This window comes from Lepidochelys kempii, chromosome 10 (genome assembly GCF_965140285.1).
Source record: "Lepidochelys kempii isolate rLepKem1 chromosome 10, rLepKem1.hap1, whole genome shotgun sequence".
NCBI lineage: Eukaryota > Metazoa > Chordata > Testudines > Cheloniidae > Lepidochelys > Lepidochelys kempii.
The window spans coordinates 81,267,523-81,287,131 of NC_136389.1; the positions used below are offsets into that span (position 1 = coordinate 81,267,523).

The window sequence follows — 19,609 nt, forward strand, 5'->3', positions numbered from 1 at the left end:
ATTTAAGCCCATTGTTATTTGTCCTATCCTGAGGTTAACTAGAACAATTTTTCTCCCTCATCCGTGTAACCACCTTTTATGTACTTGAAAACCATTATCATGTCCCCTCTGTCTTCTCTTCTCCAGACTAAACAAACCCAATTTTTTCAATCTCTCGTCCTGCGTCATGTTTTCTAGACCTTTAATAGTTTTTGTTGCCTTCCTCTGGACTTTCTCCAGTCTGTTCACATCTTTCCCAAAGTGTGGTGCCTAGAACTGGACAGTTGAGGCCTTATCAGTACTGAGTAAAGCGGAAGAATTTCTTCTCATGTCTTGCTTACAACACTCCTGCTAATACAGTGAGGTTCGCTTTTTTTTGCAATATCATCACACTGTGGACTCGTATTTAGTTTGTGATCCACTATGACCCCCAGATCCTTTTCTGCAGTACTCCTTCCTAGGCAGTCATTTCTATTTTGTATGTGTATTTGTGCAATTGATTATTCCTCTTTGCCTTTGTCCTTATTGAATTTCATCCGACTTATTTCAGACCATTTCTCCAGTTTGTGTTCATCATTTTGAATTCTAATCCTGTCCTCCAAACTACTTGTAAGTCCTCCCAGCTTGGTATCGTCTGCCAACTTCATAAGTGTACTCTCTATGCCACTATCCAAATCATTTATGAAGATATTGGATAGAACCAGACCTAGGACCGATCTCTGGGGGACCCCATTCGATATGCCCTTCCCGCTTGACTGTGAACCACCACTGTGTGTGCTTTTTCCAACCAGTTGGGCAACCACCTCCCATAAAGAACAGAACTGGTTCAATAACTACTTCCAGCCATACACAAATGCTTTTATTTTGGGGTTTTTGTGAAGAACACTTCATTTACACTTGGGTTGTGCCACACTAGGGTGTAATACGATGTGACGGATATAAATAACAAGGATTTAGCCAAAGAATTCCAGGAGGTAAAAACCAGCTTTAGTTCAAAAAGATTCTGCACACCTATTGCATTGTTTGCTACCTGAGTATCAGAAGAGAATTAGTGAGTTGTGTTACAAAGGACATAAGGTGCGACAGACACCAGACTGGATGTAGCATGCAAAAATAATGGAGGAGCGTGGGTGAGTCACCAAAGTCCAGTACGTTCTACACTTGCCTAGACACTTTCCACTCAAGGGGTCATTAGATTGTGCTGGACAACTGCAAATGCAACTGAATGTTCACTGAACAGGTCCCATTTTGGGGTGCCTGAAAAGAAACGCAGAACCAGGGAGCTGCCAGGTACAAGAACTGATGCCAGCGTCTCTTATCTTTGCAGGTTTGCCTGCTTCACATCACAGAGTTATTGGCAAGCTGCCCCGCCAGCAAAATGAGTCTTCCCTTGAGCTCTGTGGAGCAAAGAAGCTGCAGAGAGACACCCTTTGGTCTTGATCCTGCGCGGCACTGAAGGTCGCCAAGCCTCGCTGCTACCAGCAGACACAGATGGCGATCAGAACCTGGCAGGCTTGGAGAGCCCTGGGCCATGCTGCCAGGCAGGGGGAGATGCTGAAGAATTGGCAGATATGCATTGAAGTCCGTCTCAGCTGTAGGTAGGTTAAAACCGAGCAGCGCTGGGTCATTCCTGCTTTATTTAGTTAAACGTTTCCAGGAAGGGAAATCAAAGTCTGCATTAATACTGTATAACCTGAGAGTGAGGAAACAAAGGTAGGAGTTTGGGTGGGAGGGGAGATTAAAAGATCCCTGGCTACTCCGGTCCTGTCCTGAGACGGGAATTTGTTAAATTCTCACTGAGTCGAGAAGCATATCGAGTCACTGAGTCAAAAGCGACACACTCAGCCTGCTAATGTCGTTGTGACTATCCTGACAGGTTATAGACGGCTACGGTGCAGGAGTTTCCTCAAACCCGGTACTATTTTTAAGCCTATAGTGACGTATTGTCAGTGAGGAACAGCTGAAGGGCACCTGCAGAGTAAGCAGGCAGCAGTGGGAGAGGGGAGGGGTGCAGATAGAATCCAGCTACTGCACCAGTCCCCATACCAGGCAGGACCTGCAGCCCCCTCCCCTCCCCTCTGGGGGATGCCAGGGTCCAGGAGGACCTGAGAAAGAGACCACTCCAGATACCAGCTCCTACCCTGCCTGGGAAGAGGATGAAGGGAGAGGAGTGAGCGGAAAGACCCAGGAGTACAAGCATGTGGGGAACAGCTGGGCTGGGGGGGAAAGATTAGTGTGAGTGGGGTGGAAATAGCTGGGCGAGGGAAGGGTTTGTGAGCCAGGTCATTCGCCCAGGGAGGTGTTTAACCCTTTGTGCAGGCCCCCTAACCCCCAGTCCTGACTAGATCGGGGTGGTCTGATCAATCCTTTCTGCCCCTCATTGCTGTGCTGGTAGCGAGTCTCCCTCCCTGAGTGTTCGGCACAGTCGCAAAGTCTAAATCCACAATGGGCAGGAGGAATTAAAGCCAGCCCACGAGAGTCACCGTGCATGGCAGCGGGACCCAGGGGGCAAAGGGGTGCTATCCCTTAAATCCTAACCCGCTGAGCACCTGTGATCAGAAACGCAGTGAGCTGCCAAACACATCTGCTCTTTGGTTCCTGGTTCATGTTGCGGGGGTGTTCTCTGCTTTAAAGCAGCTGAGGAATGTGTAACTTACAGGTGCAAAGATGGTTAGTTTCACTCTCTCTCTCAGTTAACATTAACCGTGCACAACAGGAGAGCCTCGTGCATGGATCGGGGTGGTGAGACTGTGGCCTTGGGTCCAAAATACACGAACGAGTGCCCATGACCCCCGATGTAAGTGGCACTCACAGTTGCAGTCCCTGTTCCAGGCTGGAAGAGCAGCCACCAAGGGTAGGCTGAACTGCCCTGCCCCCTCCAAGCCCCGTGCAGCCCCTTACATGATGCCTTTGCGTAGTATGGGAGGAGGGGATGAATTCAATGATCCATGCCAAGATGTTGGATCGCTCAGCTGTGCCAGGCTCAGAGGAGGAGGTCTCTCTAAAGCAGGGGTTCTCAAACTTCACTGCACCATGACCCCCTTCTGACAATAAAAATTACTACACGACCCCAAGAGGGGGGACCAAAGCCTGAGCCCGCCCAAGCCCTCGCTGTCCTGGGTGGGAGGGCCAAAGCCAAAACCTGAGCCCTGCCACCCCGTGCTGGGGGTGGGGGTGCCAAAACTGGAGCTTCAGCCCCAGGCAGGGGGGCCTGTAACCTGAGCCCCCGCTACCCAGGGCTGAAGCCTTCAGTCTTCAGCTTTGGCCCCAGATGCTGGGCTCGGGCTTTGGCCCTGGACCCCAGCCAGTCTAACGCCAGCCTTGATGACCCCATTAAAATGGTGTTGCGACCTACTTTGGGGTCCCAACCCACACTTTGAGAACCGCTGCTCTAAAGTCATTGCATGCCATGTTCCAGAGGTCCAGGAATGAGAGCACTTCCCCCGTTCAGCTCAGAAAAGAAAGGCTGGCCCTTTACCAAAGACTGGGGGAAAATGCCCCACCGTGTGCTAGATCAGGACAAGTTTTACTGTACAACAGGAGCATGCCATTGTGCAGTCTGTTCGGATACCGACTGGAGTCTGTCAGTGCTCCCGCCAAGGTCAGTTATGTACCGGCACTGAATGCAAACTAGAACGTGTAGAATGGCAGCTTTGGAAAGTAACTTCCAACGCACTAGGGTAAGTATTTCACAGCAGACTTAACCCCTCCCCTCCAATTCAAACAAAGCCCTGCCCCCGGGTTGGGTTCGCGTACAGCACGCGGTCCAGCTACCACAGTCAGTAACTGATTTGAAACACATCCACATTAGGAAAAACGAGAGATCCACCGCTCCGAAGATATCGCCGCTTAAAAACCTTCCTTTGCTGAATGGAGATTGCTCAGGTGTAAGGTATAAAAGGCCCAGGGCTCTGGAATGTAAATGACGCCAGGATACTTCTTCCTGAGGATTTTGTCATTCCACAGCCAAACCACCCAAGCACCAATTAAGACCAATGTAATAATGAAAGAGTAGAAGAGGAAGAATCCGTTGCTGTCCAAGACCAGTCCTTTCCGTTTCTGGTGCATGACTAAAGCCATCATGGCAAAGAACGTAAAAATGTAGAGGATGAAAATCTGACCTTCTGTCACAAGATACCTGCAATGCAAAAATATCATTTGTGCCTCTCTGACCACGCAGCAATCATAATCCTTAGCCTGCCTATAGCTATTGATGGATGGAAAGCACTTTGCTGGGAGGCTTGGGACTTCCAGTGGGACCTGAGCAGCTACCTGTGTCTTGTACCATTGGAAAATCTTCCCCTTTACCAACATTAAACTTCACGGTGAGTAACTGGTATTATGTACTGCTGGGGAAACTGAGGCAGGGGATTAAGGGATTTCCCCAGAGGAAATCTATCAGAGTGGAGTATTTTTGGCTCCTAGTCTCATTCTCAGACCACTGCCTCATGCCTCTTCCCTATATTTCATACATGAACAGATGTTTTCAAATAAACATTCCCTCATGCAGCCATTGCAACGCCAGGAACTTGACAGTAACTGACTTTCATTGGCCAAGGTGAGGGAGAGTCCGAGCCGCATAAATTCTCAAAGTTAAATTTTAAAACTCTTTCCGCCTTACGCATCTAGAACGCATTTGTTCAGCCAAAATGAAACTTAGCTGCAGGGCTGCGTCTTTACATTTGTCAGTTGTCAGGGTAATTCTCAATGTGAAAATTAGAAAACTATATATTTTAAATCCATTTTAATAACCAAAAGTTGTAACTGGTACCATAAGTAACTCAATGTGTTTGCCCGCCTTGTTCAGAATGTGGTTTTAAAACTGGCCATCTCTCTTCCCACCTGACTAGATTCTAGCTTCAACATGAGGGATGAGTGAGAGTGAAACACACAGGGCAGAAGCTGAGGTTCAATAGGACACTTTACACTTGAGACTTGTCTAGACTAAGGAAATTGGCACCAGTGTAACTATAGTATAATATAAATATCTCCTCACTCTTGTATAGCTTTACAATATACCGTTCACCCTATTTTACACATGGGGAAACTGAGGCACATAGATGGGAAGTGGCTTGCCCAAGGTCCCAGCGAGCCAGTAGCTGAGCTGGGAATAGAACCCAGGTCTCCTGAGTCCCAGTTTTACTCTCAATCCACGAGGCCCCAGTACTTACATTGTGAGGTAGTCACTCCAATGCAAACCCTGATGCAGATGTGCTGCACCTGTGCAAACAGATCTTGCCCAAGTGTGATTTAGCAGAGCAGATTGTACCAGTGCACCAGACTTGCACTGGTGCATCATGAATACACTGAGGATTTGCACTGCTGTGGTCTCATCAGTGCAAAGCCTGCAGGATAGACAGGGCATTAGCAATTGTAGAGGTTGGGCCATGAGAGGTAGAAGTTTGTTTTTTAAAAGGGGTGGCTGGCATTTTTCATGAATGCCATAAATCCAACTTTTTTGTGGGGGCATTTATAGTGCTCCATATCTCTCCTATCTAGTCATGCCCTGGTTCTTGGTGTGAATCAATATGAAGCTGTGTACTACGATCCAGGAGAGACTTAGAGATGCCAGCAAAGTGAATCAGGAAAATTGGAAACTAACTGGAGGCTTTATAGAACAGCTCTTAATTAATAGATCACAGTGGGACAGGCAGGACAGAGCCAAACCAGAATGATAAAATGGGTTACTGCTTACAGAGATCTGAACCAAAAAGGGAACTGAGAGGAGGGAGAAGCGAAGGAATTAAGCTCCCCCTGGCTTTTAAATCTTTTCCATTCCTAAATACATAAAAGAACAGGAATTGCAGTTAAAGGAAATTAGAATGGGGTAACTGAGAGTTGGCTAAACCATTAAGCTGATTTGACTATAAAAAATTAATTTAGTGTATGAAATACAGTCTTGGTAGGGGGCAGAGATCTGGATAAAAGAGAACATAATCTCTGAAGACAAATGACAAGCTCTTTGGTCGCCATCAGGGAAAGCATTTGGAAAGAGAATAATGAAAATGGGAAATAAATAAGCCCTTTCTCCAAAGGCTATTCCAGCTAAGGAGGCAGAGCAGAAAAGCAGCATGCAGATGAAGAGGACTTGTATTTATATATTAAAAAGCCTAGATGACTGATAAAAGGGGATTTCCATTATTATAAATAACTTAAATATTGTTGATAGACTTGCACAGGAAAGGTGAATATTCCTAGAAGTTGCATGGAACACAGTGTGCTCCAGGCTCTACAGATTGTGCATACGGCAAATAAAATCAAGGCTGAACATCCGAAGTCGAGAGATCATAATAATCTCACTTGAATACTCCTAGGGGATGGTGAGATGGTGAAGTAGCATTCAGTGTTTTTCATGCTAACCAGGCAGATTTACGGTGTAGGCTGGGATCGGCTGCTGACCCGAAAGTCTGGTGTAGTCGTGGGCATTGTTTCCCGGTACCTGTGTACTGCAGCTGGGAGCAGGTCTCCCAGCCTGGCTAGACAGACTCAAGCTAGCGTGCTAAAAAGAGCAGTGTGGACACTGCGACTTAGGCTGCTGCTCGGGCTCTCAAGTCCACCTAATGCCCCAAAGGCCTGCTAGCCTGAGCCGGCACGGCCAAGCTATTGTTCTTGTGCTAGTTTGAGTCTGTTTAGCTGGGCTGCAAGGCTCACTCCCAGCGGCAGGGCAGCCAGACCCTGCTGGGGGGTGAGTGGGTGTGTGTGTGTAAGAGATGCTGTATTGTTGATCCCATGTGGTGATGTAAGCTGCCCCTTAGGAAGGAGAGGTGACTGACAGCCCGCTAGCTCCAAAGCAAAGGTTCTGATGCAGAAAGCAGGTCCTGGATGTTAAGCCATTTGTTAAGCTCCTCCAGGCCAGCTCTGTCTGCCAGGAATGCCAACTTCTCCATGGCATCTCATGGTAAAGGAATTTTCACTTCCCCCACCACACCCACCAATTTGCTTTTCCCACCAGAGAGCTGAACTGCTGGACAGTGCCTGTCCCAGAGCCTCTGTCCCCAGAATAGCTGATGTGAGACCCACCAGCGTGCCTCCCACCCTGCTCTGAGGGGCACAGTCTCATACAGAGGTGGTCTTATGCAGCTGTTACTTAAGTTACTGTACCAGCTTGGTTCCCATTACCTATTCTCTGAGCCATCTAGTCACGTGCATCATTATTCAAACATCCGCTAGTTTTCTATGTCCCTTACCTGCACATGGAGCTTAGCTAACTTACCAGTAATAAAGGCTGCTTGGCCCCATAAGCAGCAAGGCGGCTAATGGCATTCTGCTCTCTTCTTTAATGGGTGTGAAGCAGCCGGTAAAATATATAAAGAGTATGAGAAAGAAAGGAATATACCTGTGACAGGAGAAGAAAGCTGTGGTCAGGTTGTTAGTAATGAAAAACCCCTTCTAGCACACCGGCTTGAGACAGACATGGGACGACTCCTTTCACAGGGTACGTCTAGACTGCAGCCCCCCCCCCACAAACAAACACCCAAGGCAACCACTCAGAGCCAGGGTCTACAGTCTTGGGCTGGTGGGGCTCACGCTCTGGGGCTAAAAACAGCCGGGTAGGCCTATTCCGAGCCAAGGCTGAAGAGCCGTTCTCTATGTCAGAGTCTGAACCTAGTTCTGAGGCTTTTCACAACCTTCCAAAGCCGAGTTAGCTTGCAAGGGCTGAAACCCTTTACTCTGCAGCTACAGATTTGCCTCAGACTCTGGCTACCATCAGCTAGTTCCCTGGGCCAAACCTAGGAATCCTTTTGGCAAATGAAATTGAGTGAGGCTAACGGGGGCCACTTCTGGTAAACCCGCGAACTGGCCAAGGCCTGTGCTGAAGTGGCTAGCTGGAAACACTGCACCAATGGGAAGGCGTGGTCTGCATTCAGGGTCATGCCACTGTGTTGATTGTAATGCTACAGCCCCCTCTGTTGTGGTCACCGCTGTAGCCACAAGATTACAGCTGTGCGGATAAGAGATGCAAAGTGCTGGCTACGCCTGGCACTGAGTTATTGTATATGGGGTGTGTGCAAAGTGCTTTCAAAGGAAAATAGACGTCCTTGCCTCTCAAAGGACAAGCAAGAGTTTGCTGATTAGTAAGTGATCCAAGTTCCCCATCTGACACTTGCATTTTTTGCACCGTCTGGCTTGATAGGATGCGTAGGGACTTTATTAAAAAATTGGGCCACTTGGAAAGACAGCATTTAAAAAGCCGGGCATCGCTGGGCAGAGCCAGTCTGGGGTTTAAACAGACTGAATGAGCCTTAGTTAAGGGCCAGCTGACTTGTGTTCCTTAAGACAAACTGACTTTGCTTGTTTCACAGATCTAGCCCTAATGAGTACTGCAGGGACGTGGGTTGTGGGTGAAAGTATTTATATTTGCAGTGTTCAAGGAGGCCTCACGCCATTTTTGCAGTAGAGACACTATGGGGTCCATGCTAAAATCCACTGCCAGGACAAAATGCACACAGAGCAGTGACTGTTTCTCTCAGGAATGGGGGCTGCTCATATCTAGAGCCCCGCAAATCCGTTTTATATCCGTGGGCCATTTCTGCGGACACCAGCGTGGATGCGGATATGCATTTTGTATCTGTGCAGGGCTCTGACGCTAAGAGCAGGTGGGCAGCTGTGGGGAGCTGCAGCGGATCCTCCACCTGCCCTGGGCGGAAGGCCTGGGGGGTAGGGACAGGGGCTGCTCGGGCCCCACGCCCAGGGCAGATGGACGGTTTGCTGCGGCTCCCCACAGATGCCTGCCTGGCTCGTATCATGACTGGGCTGTGGCTCCGAGCCGCCCCTCTGGCCGGAGCTGGGTTGAGGAAAGCCACGCTGGCAGCTGTGGGGAGCCTGGGTCCCGCAACTGGCCCTGGGCGGGGGGCTGCTCAGGCAAGGTTATTGCTACTGCAGTGCCAGCCAAAACGTATTGCACCGTGGAGGATTTTGTGGAATTTCTGTGTTCCTTTGAAGACAGCAAGACCCCCATTCGCACCATGTGCAAGGGTTAGTCACAGTTTTACTCAGCAGTCCTGTCCTTTCTCTAATAACAGCCAGCAGTTGTTTGTGATCATGTGAACTGAAACACAACTGATTTGAGAGCGGATGGATGCAAGCCTTACCAGGGAGCTGCTAGTGAGGTTACTGAGAGTCTATATGGCATAAGAGATGGGAACTAGCTTAAGGAAAAATTGGTCAGGGAGTTTCACTAATGAACGGACATAGGGGAGTTTCATTTTGGAGTTAAGACGTCGATCGGTTCATGCCTTCAGGGGCTGTAGCACTGGTAGGCAGAGGGTTTAACAGCAGACGCGTATGGCGGGAAAGGATCTTGAGAGGTCATCTAGTCGTGCTGAGGAAGGACCTGCAACTCCTTGAGCAGTTGTGCCTGCTGTTACTGAGCCTGTTTGGTCCTAGATTTGCCTAGTGAAAAACCAAGACTGATGCTGAGCGAACCCGGCTGCCTGGGCGAAGCCGTGGAGGCTCCGCACCATTCGGCAATAACTCTGACACAGGGCAAGCTGGGTCGGGAAATGCACTAGTTCCCGGGCCCGGCAGCGACTCGACTACTGCAGATGCATAGTCCTTGTGTTGTTCCACGGCAACTGCCTCTGGCCAGCTGAAGGAGCAAATTCCAACCTTACTCACGAAGGGGTAGGGCTACTCTGTAATTAAAACCTACAGCAGGCCTGTGCCGGCCGCCTCAGGCTTGCGGGACAGTTTCATTGCTGTGCAGACTGCCAGGCGCAGGCTACAGCCCGACCTCTGGGACCCCTCGCAGGTCCTAGAGGCTGGACTCCACTGGATGTCTACACTGCTGTTAAACAGCCCTGCGAGACCGAGCCAGCTGGCACGGGCGTCTAACCGCAGTGTAGACATGCCCCAGTAGGACACCCCTGGAGTGGAAGAACATTAAAAGAGGAAAAAGACGAGAGACACTGAGCCTGCAGAATCCTGACCGGTGCCTGCAAGGATGTTCCTCGTCCTAAGAGCCCTACACAGCTGCCCGTTTCAAGGGCCCCAAGTGCTCATCCTATATAGAAAATAGCATGGCTCTGAACAGTCCTCCTGCTGTCAAGAACACAGAGTGGTCTGGAATTGTGGACGGGAAGGATAGCGACAGGGACAAAGCGAAAATGGCGGTGGCAGTTTTCCAAAGGGATGGCTTGTGCTACTGGCACCTGCTATGGGAATGTACCTACCCAGGTCTCCTAGAGTGTGCGCTTTATTCTGCATCCTACTAGCTGCGAACAGAACAGATTTACCTCCTGCCACGTTCTGCGGCTGTCAGACGCGCTGTACATCACTTACCACATGGAATGCCCTAAGTATTCATCATAGTAGTACAGCAGCTCAAAAGAATCAATCTGCAACGGAATGAAGCAGGGTTAGAATGGCATGCAGGGGCGTTACCGTAGTATACAAAACCAGGCAGCTTAAAACCAATGCTGCTGCACACCCCAGCGTCCTTACCAGCGTCTCCGGCTTGAGGTTTTTGATGATTGGGTTCTCTCTTACGGACAGATGGTGCTGGTACCCGCTGAAAATCAAACGGTGGTTGACGGAGTCGCCCACCAGATGGATGCTCGCTCCCATGACAAACACGATGATGCTGACGTAGACCACTGATCTGGGCAGGGTCTTAGGGGACCTTTCAATGAGCTGCAATTCAAAGGGCTGGTTAAGGGTGTCTGAACCAGGAAGCAGAAGATAGAAACAGAGGGGAAATAAAACACGATCGAGTCTAGCCACTGTAAAATGCCAACTTTAAGTCTTTGTCCATCCCCTCCCCAACAAGCAAGTTATTCCACACAACATTGCAAACTGCATGTCGCCTTAGCAGATCAGAGCCATGGTCCGTCCAGCCCTGTATCCTGTCAGATGCTCCCCCGAGGCATTCCTTGCATCTTCCGCTGGACAATTATAGAATCCACTACCCAGAGGAGAAGCTGTTTCCTAACTCCCCCTATTGCCGTATCAGGGATGCAGATAGCTCAGGGGACCAAAGAAATGGGTTGTATTGATTTTTTTTTCCTATCAAAATTGTAAATAAATCACCGTATTTTTAGCCTCAAACCTGACAGCCCATCCTTAACTGCACCCGCACTGCAACTAAGTCAACGATCCAAGATAGTACGCAAAGCTATTGATTTATTCATCAGCCATGAGCAAAAGCACGATTCCTAAGAAGAAAAACGGCTGTGGCTTTCTGTCGTTCCTGCTCCGAGCAGCATAATGATTCTGTCTGAAAGCCTCTTTGTGCCCTCCAGTGGTGAGTGTCACCTCCAGCAAGGCTCCAAGTTACCGTATGATGCTCTAACTCCTCCTTCAATTCGTGCAGACGTCTGCTGGACTATACTCTCTGATGAACTGTGTTCTGAGGAGTTTGACTCATTTTTCTCTATACTTCAGGTTATTAGTTGTTTCTGAAGGTGAAGCTTCCTTTACTCTGCACTAATGTAAGGGAAAAATCAAAGCACCGTATCAGATTGCTTGGTGAATTCAATAACCCTTTGCTACCAGCAGCCAAGCTGAACTTTATGGGTGAAATTCTCCTCTGCGTGGGAACCTGCCCATGACCATGTGTGTATTCTACTCAAGCTCTTATGGCCCAATCCCTGGGGTGGGGCAATCACTAGCATCTTGTGCAGGTCCTCTGCCCAGGGCTGAATTTCACCCCAGAAAGGACAATTCAGTAACAGAGACGTCAAAGCAGCACGAATGCCCCGAATTGGATTATCGGTGGCTTCCACAGCAGGGAGGCTTCTAGACAGACTGCATTAATTTGACCTTCAATGCTTTGGGAGACTGGGATCAAGGGCCTAAAGAAAAACATTGGAGTGGCTGCAAATCCGACTGACTTTTGGAACAATTTCACCTCCTGACCGAAAGCATTCTTGGCTTCTCTCTAGTGCTGGTTGAAGAGCTAAACACCAAAGGTCAGTTCTCAAGACTAGTTTTGATAAGGGTGCTTCACATGGAAACACAGCTGATCATCTCCATAGCTCTGGCTGTGTTCTCCTTCCTAGCTTGGAAAATCAGCTACAATGGTCTTCTGCCTGCCCTTTTCTCTGCTGCCAATAATAAGCTTCTTAGCAGAAGTTTTTCAAAAGATAGTAATAATCAAGACAATCTATTTTCAAAGCTTAGCTTTCAATTGATTTTTTTATAATGACTTAATGAATGTCAGAAAGAGGGGTTCAGAGGTGAGCAACACGGATAAGAGCCAAGCAAAAATCTTCCAACCGAAGACAGATGGAAAAGATAGGGGCTGTATTGTAGAAGACAAATGAGAGAAGACATGATAAAAGTATACTAAATAATGAATGACCTAGAGATGTTGGGTTGGACATTCCTATTCATCCTTTCATAAAATTCCAAGAGGATATCCAATTAAATTGAAAGGCCAAAAAGTGAAAACTGATGGAAGGAAACACTTTCTCACCTGATGCTTTGTTACCCTATGGTACTCTCTGCCACAAGATATCATTGCAGCCAAGATCTTAACAAGATTCAGAAAGGGATTGGACATTGGATTGGACAATATCCAAGGTAAGGATTTACAAAAAAATTTTTTTGGAAGGGATAAACCTTTCACTCCAGGGCATAATTCAATTTCTAACTAGTAAGGGTGAGCACAAAATGTTCATAGCTGCTTACTGCAGGGCTTCTTGCGTGTTCTGATTGGGAGAAGCTTTCTGAGAGTAGAGGGCTCTTTACTGTAGCTGACAAAGACATATGATCCAATGGCTCGAAGCTAAAGCTAGAAAAATTCAGGCTTGAGATAAGATGCAAACTTTTCCCCATTTGGGTAATTAACCACTGGAACAATTAACCTCTGGATATGGTGGATTCTCCAACACCTGAAGTCTTAACTCAAGACTGGATGCCTTAAGTTTACCTAGAAGTTATTGGGCTGATGCAAAAATTACTGGATGAAACTCTCTGGTTTGTGTTATACAGGAAGTCAGACTAGAGCTAATCCTAGTGGGCCATTCTGGCTTTAAATCTATGAAACCATCCACTGAAGCTTCTGATTTTGACCACTGTCAGAGACAGGCTACTGAACTCAATGGGACCATGGGTCTGATACAGTGCGGCACTTTGTATGTTCCTATGAACAGGCAGAGGAGAAACCAACCTGGAGGTACAGTTCATGATAGGCAGGGAAATTAATAAGAATGAGAAGTGCTACCCCCACACAGCAATGAAAGGATCAAATCCGTCCCTGATCATTGGCCCAGGGCTTGGACAAGTTACTGACAATGAAAACATTTCTACCCAACCGCTAAAAATGTTTCTAGCCTCAGCAGGTCAGAAGACAAATGAACTTTACAGTTACCTCAGGCTGGTTAACATCTTGTTCTTTAAAAGCTGCCATTTTTCCCCCCATAAGCATTTCAGAGTAGTCCTACCCTGGGTGGAACTGGGTCCTGGCAAGCGATTTCTGAATTTGAGCAGGGTTGTTATGCATACTCTCCCTCAAGAATTCCTGCAGCAAAACCTCTTGTCTTTGGTGGTTTTGCCCATACCCAGTGTTTGTTTCAAAAATGTAACATCCATGCTTTGAGGTTTACCTTTAAAAGAAGAAATGGTGTGATAACATTGTAAGCCATATGGAAATAATCTCCTGCACTAGGTTTGTTTAATGGAAACCACTCTAAAGGTAGAATAATCTGAGGAGAGAAGAAAAACAAAATGTCAGTAAACCTTCAAATACCTTGCCTGTAAGTAGAGCAGGCAACGGATTTAAATACAAGTATTGCATGATATTTATAACTTATATCTGCAGCCCACGGTGACTGGCTGAACGTTTAGTGATTACAAGAAAGAGATTGAGTTTTGGTCTGCAGTCACATCCCAGTTGTGGCTTGATGTGTTAGCCAACTGACTGTCTTGGCTTTGACTAGCTGTTAATGAAGTAAACCCAGTTGACTATCAATTTTCCAGAGATATTTTCTGATTTATATTAAGCCTCCATAAAACTGGAACTTTGAAATAAGATGAGAACACACTGCTCTTTCTCCTCCTTATCCACTTACTCCTGCAACAATGCCAAAAGCTAATTTGTGTGGCTGGTTGTTAAGACGCCCATTCCAAATCCATTGCTTATTTAATACACTCTGCAGGCTTCCCGGCACTGGGGTCATCTTCAATCATGTAGCCCAACAAAAAAATTACAGCTTGAAAGTGAAAACCAGTCAGCCATAATAGATAGATGGGATTTTTGCTCTCAGACATGGCAGTTCCTGGAGGTGGGCACAATGTACTGTGTATTAGTGACGGATGCTGCCAGCCTCTCCATTTAATTTTGATGCAGGGAAGCTGGTACTGAGATAAGACCAAACTTCTGAGGTTTCTGCTCTGCCAAGTAAGCAGTATAGTTAGCACCAGTCATTGAAACTCGGGCAACAGCAATAGCATCATGATGACAATGATACGCAATCAGAGACCATCCCTAGAGAACAGAGAAGATGCAAGTTAAGTTGTTCTGGCAGAAGTAGGATTTAGACCTTGGGGTTCCAGTGTGCAGGGATAATTCTCTGTGCTTAGCTAACATAGTTCCACTAATTTTACCCACTGCTCCTTGGACTGCTCAAAATCTCTTCCTTCTACATCCTCCTACCCTTTGTGTTGCCCTCAGCTGACTGGCACTGCCAGCTAAGCTGTCCTACTCACCATAGCTATTGGACGGCCAAAGTCCAACACCCAGTTCTGTAGAGTGAAGTAGAACCACAGGTCAAAATGAAACTGAGAAGTCTTAAACGTGTCTTCATTCTTGGCTGACCCATGCCTATTAACGAGACAGGAGAGACAACCTCAGCCCTTTGTGTTTCCAGAAGGTCACTTTCTTGACAGTAATGGGAAGAAAATACCCTTTAGTCCTGCACTTTAAGAAGGCTCCATTTTAATAAGATATGAACGGGTTGTGGAAGAGCAGGCAGGGGAACACCTGCTTTGAGACTCCTGCTGCGGATGAGACGTGTGCGTGAGAGCTCCAAGCAGCTTGTTGGATGGGGGGCAATATCAGGACTTAGGTGGCTTTGCGATGCCTACCAGCAGAAACCTAGGTGCCTAAGAGACTTTGAGCACCAGCTGAGCAGTGGTGCCTAAATGTCTGACTTAAGCACCTAACCCCAGGTCACACAACAGATCACTGGAGAAGCTGGGACTGAAACCCAGGTGTATGGACACCCAGTTCAGTGTCCTATCCCCTGGACCCCACTGCTTCTCTTATGCTTTGCTGTGTGACAAAGCAGCTCTGTTGAACTGCGCTCTGAGAAACAAGCAAAGGTTAAAATCCTTGGTTGAGAGGCAGTACAGAAATGCAAAGCACTATTCATCAAAAGCAACAACCACTTGTGAAAAAAAAATTACTGGCTAAAAATAAGTATGTATGCTGTTTTTTGGGGAATGTGTTTATTTTAAGTGTTGAACGAAATACAACTATTTTTAAACTTTGCATGACAAAGCCTTACTCCCCCAGCAATTTCTCTCCTCCTTTGCAGCCCAATGCCACACGAATGGCAAAAGAAATGGTGCGACTTTGGAAACGTGTCCACCTTTATTTTCTAATTTAGGGGTTATTGTTCTCTCCGTCTGCCTGTGCAAACTCCCGTTAGCATGCCTTGTGATCCAACTCCCACTGAAGTAACGGGAGTCTTCCCCTTGAATGCGACAGCTAGATCAGGCCTTTGTGCACCTAGAGGTAAACAGCAGCTTTACATTAATGTCGTTGTTCTGAAACCTATTGCCCTTGAGACTGTTTTGAGAGATCAAATGCTAAAATATTATCTAACGTTGAAGCTTAGTTCTTAGCCGTCCAGCTCACAATGGCTGACAGTTGTCTTACAAAGGGACATATTCTAAACAAGCTGCAGTACAGAAAGAGTGATGGTATTGGAAAGGAAATCTAATGTTATAAAAGCTTTTTCTTCTTTACAGTAGCCAGTGGTCCTGTGAGACTTTGGGCTTGTCTACGCGTAAGAGGCTGTAGTGGTGCTGTGGTAGCACTTCAGTGAAGACACCACCTCTGCTGACCGGAGGGTTATCCCAGTGGCATGGGTACTCCACCTCCCCGAGAGGCGACTTCTCCTGTCGACCTAGAGCTGTCTATGCCAGGGGTTAGGTCAGTTTAACTGGGTTACTCAGGGATGTGGATTTTTTTTTAACTATTATCCTGATCTAATTTCCTAGTATCAGAAGGGTAGCCATGTTAGTCTGGATCTGTGCAAGCGGCCAAGAGTCCTGTGGCACCTTATAGACTAACAGACGTGCTGGAGCATAAGCTTTTGTGGGTGAATACCCACTTCGTGTATGCAGCCGACAAAGTGGGTATTCACCCACGAAAGCTTATGGTCCAATACGTCTGTTAGTCTATAAGGTGCCCCAGGACTCTTTGCCGCTAATTTCCTAGGGTAGATCAGGTCTTCGTTAATAAAATGGCCCATCCTTTTCATCCGTTCTCCAGCCGGAGAGGAGATGCTTTGCTGAGTTCAATATGTACACTTCTTCTGTGCCCCAGATCTAGTGTCACAAAGGAAGTATGGATCCTTGGGCTTGATTCTTTTATTTGTTGCAAAATTTATCTGTCCTGAGTGTTCCCCTGACTGGCGGTATCTGTATAAGAGATTTATTACCCACATAGTGCCGGAGGCCTCCAGGACGCTTCAAAGGTAAAAAAGTGAGGTAAAGCGTGAAATTTTCAAAAGCAAGTAAGCAGTTTAGGAACTTAAATCTTATTGGCACCAGTGACTACTTAGGCTCCTAATTCTCATAGATGCTTTTAAAACTTCTACCTAAGATCTCTGGTGCAAGGAAAGTAGGATTTAATATATACAGACAAGTAACGGTGACTATTATTTGGGAAGAAAAAGACAGGAGTGGACAGATCACTACAGTGACAGAACAAGAGGATGGGAAAGCAAAAGGCCCTTTTAGATTTACTTTTGATACTTTGCACAGCAGAAGGTGGGGGAATGTTTGTCCTGTTCCTTGTTTCAGAGTAGCAGCCCTGTTAGTCTGTATTCACAAAAAGAAAAGGAGGACTTGTGGCACCTTAGAGACTAACCAATTTATTTGAGCATGAGCTTTCGTGAGCTACAGCATCCGATGAAGTGAGCTGTAGCTCACAAAAGCTTATGCTCAAATAAATTGGTTAGTCTCTAAGGTGCCACAAGTACTCCTTTCCTGTTTCTTGTGTAATTCCTAGGCTGGCCCTGCGACAGGCTGGGGGCTGCTCTTCCTGAGGGTGTCTGAGCGTATTTTGGGGGAACGCTGGAACGATTATCTAGGGCCCTTTAGGAGGAAGGGAGCGTTGTTTCCGCCGGGAGGAGGAGAGTATTTTCCTGGTGGATTAGGCAAGCTGGGAGCCGTGCAGACCTGGAGGAATCAGCCAGGCCTTGGGGATTAGAGAGAGAGCTGCTGATTCAATACCCACGAATAAAGTGCACGCGGGGCCCGCGCCTCTGCGAGCCAGACCCTGCTGTCTTAGCCCCTTGCACCATGAGCCCGGGCGGTTAGTCGCCGCGCCGCAAGGAGCAGCAGGGCAGGGAGACGGGGGCAACAACTGCGGCAGTGAAGAGCTTAGGCGGTGGGGGCGAGAGAGCCGGGCCGGAGCGGAAGGGGGATTCGCGGCTCCGAAGCAGCGAGCAGGGCGCAGACCGGCACCCGCAGGCTGGAGCCGGGGGCGGTACGTGGGGCGGGGCGCGCCCCAACCACGGGCCTCCTTGCCCCGTCACACCGAGCGGGCTGATCCCCGCCTCCCGTGCAAACGAGCCGGGCGCCCGGGCTTTCCGGAACCTGCCCTCGCCAGGGAGCCGCAGCGCACGGCTCCGGTCCAGGCGGCTCTCCCGGCTGCCGGGGCGCGCGGCCAGGCGGCTCCCCCCGCGCGGCGCCCGGCTCCCCCGCGGGGCGCGGCCAGGCGGCTCCCCCGGCCCATCTCCCGGGGCGCCCGGGGGACGCGCTCACCTGCCCTGGTAGAAGGACCCGCGCGGCTGCTGGGAGCCCGGGGCCGCCGGCGGGAACTGCCGCCTCCGCGCCGAGCCCTGCATGTGCCCGGCTCGCTGGCCGCTCCGCGTCCCCTCGCATCGGCCTCGGCTGCAGCCCGGGGCTCCCTGCGCCCGGCCCCCGCCCCAGAGGGAGGGTGACGGGGCGGGAGGCGGGGCGGCGTTGGGGGAGGAGGGCGGGAGGAGGACGCTGGCTGGCCGGCAAGCCGGGGGGGGGGGTGAAATGCAGCCGCTGCCTGCGCTCGGATTGGACCCCAGGACTCCTGGGTCCTGTCCCTGGCTCTGCCACGACCACGGAGCCAGCCTGAGCGTGGGCCGGGCCCCCTCTGTCCTGCCCGGGCTTTGTCCAGCGCCTTGCAGCCTGGGGGTGGCAGGAGCCCGGGGTAAATGTCCTCTGCTGCTGACTTCTCATTGACCGCGCCTGCCTGTGGCCCAGGGTTTGGGAGGCTGTTTTGCCAACTGCAAAACTGTGCCTGGAGCCTAGATTTCAGAGTGGTCGCTGTGTTAGTCTGTACCAGCAAAAACAAGGAGGAGTCCTCCTGGCGCCAAGAAAGCTTATGCCCAGATAAATGTGTTTAGTCTCTCAGGTGACGCGAGGACTTCTCCTTGTTTTTGTCTATCGTAGGTGGATCTTTGGGATCAGGGTTTCTAGCACCAGTTTATATCTGGTTTGAAAATAACATTTTGTGCTCGGATGGGTCAGAAATGTTTCCAAAGAAGAAAACTGCTAGGGAACGTTGTACATTGTCACTAACCTAGCAGGGAAATACCCACAATAAGACACAGCCCCTGCTCTAGAGAGTGTATAGTCTACTACTTTGATTTTCCAAACAAACAAACAAAACTTGAATTAACTAAAATGATCATCTGTCATCACCCCATCATACCCAGAGTTGGCTGGCTGCTTAGCACTGCTGTGTGCTTCCCAATTGTAGATCTGCCTGCCAGCCATGCCCCTGGCCAGACGTGCAGAGTGGGATAATAACACCTAATGCTTACATAGCGCTGTGCTTTTCATGCTCATAGGGCTTTACAAATCTCAACTAGTTAATCTACATTTGTAAAAGGGCAGAGTAAGGCTGTAATATTTTCTGCCTTTATGGTGTACAGAAATCTGCTGAAATTTTCATCTTGAAATCCAGGTCTGCTTTGAAGAGGGTCTGTGTAAAAATGGTAGCTTCCGCTCACTATATTTAATCTTTGTGTCATTTCAGTCATAGCTGCTTGTTGTACTGACTAACATTTTGTTTTCACTACTTCTTTCTCCTGTTAGCCTGGAAATATTAGCTATACAGTACAGCTGGGAGAGAATGGGCTGGCTTCTGTTCTGACTCATGTCATTGGCTTGAGCGCAACTTGAAATTCAGACCCCAGGTGGAATTTACAGGGCTGACAATTAGGGGATTTTTTTTCAACCGTAAATCGAGCAGATATGAGACCTTGAGAGCCAATAAATAGAGAACCCCATGATGTCATTTTAATCACTTTTCAGATTAAAACTACAAGTCACACTGTTTTATTGGACCAGCTTCTGTTGGTGAGAGAGACAAGCTTTCGAGCTACACAGTTGGTCCAATAAAAGATCCCTCACCCACCTTGTCTCTTTAATGTCCTGGGACTGATGTGGCTACAACAACGCTGTATAAATCAAG

At 48.4% G+C, this 19,609-nt stretch overlaps 1 protein-coding gene across 1 annotated transcript; it reads right to left on the reverse strand.

Annotated features, from left to right (window-relative positions):
- Positions 1-820: 820 nt before the first annotated feature.
- Positions 821-18,090, reverse strand: CLN6 (CLN6 transmembrane ER protein). The gene is made up of 7 exons (XM_073304448.2): positions 17,920-18,090; positions 14,629-14,743; positions 13,527-13,625; positions 10,423-10,611; positions 10,261-10,316; positions 7,193-7,315; positions 821-4,117 (listed from the first exon to the last, which is right to left on the reverse strand). Exons 1-7 carry the CDS (start codon positions 18,000-18,002, stop codon positions 3,829-3,831), a joined length of 954 nt encoding a protein of 317 aa, XP_073160549.1. The 5' UTR covers positions 18,003-18,090; the 3' UTR covers positions 821-3,828.
- Between the last annotated feature and the right edge of the window lie 1,519 nt (positions 18,091-19,609).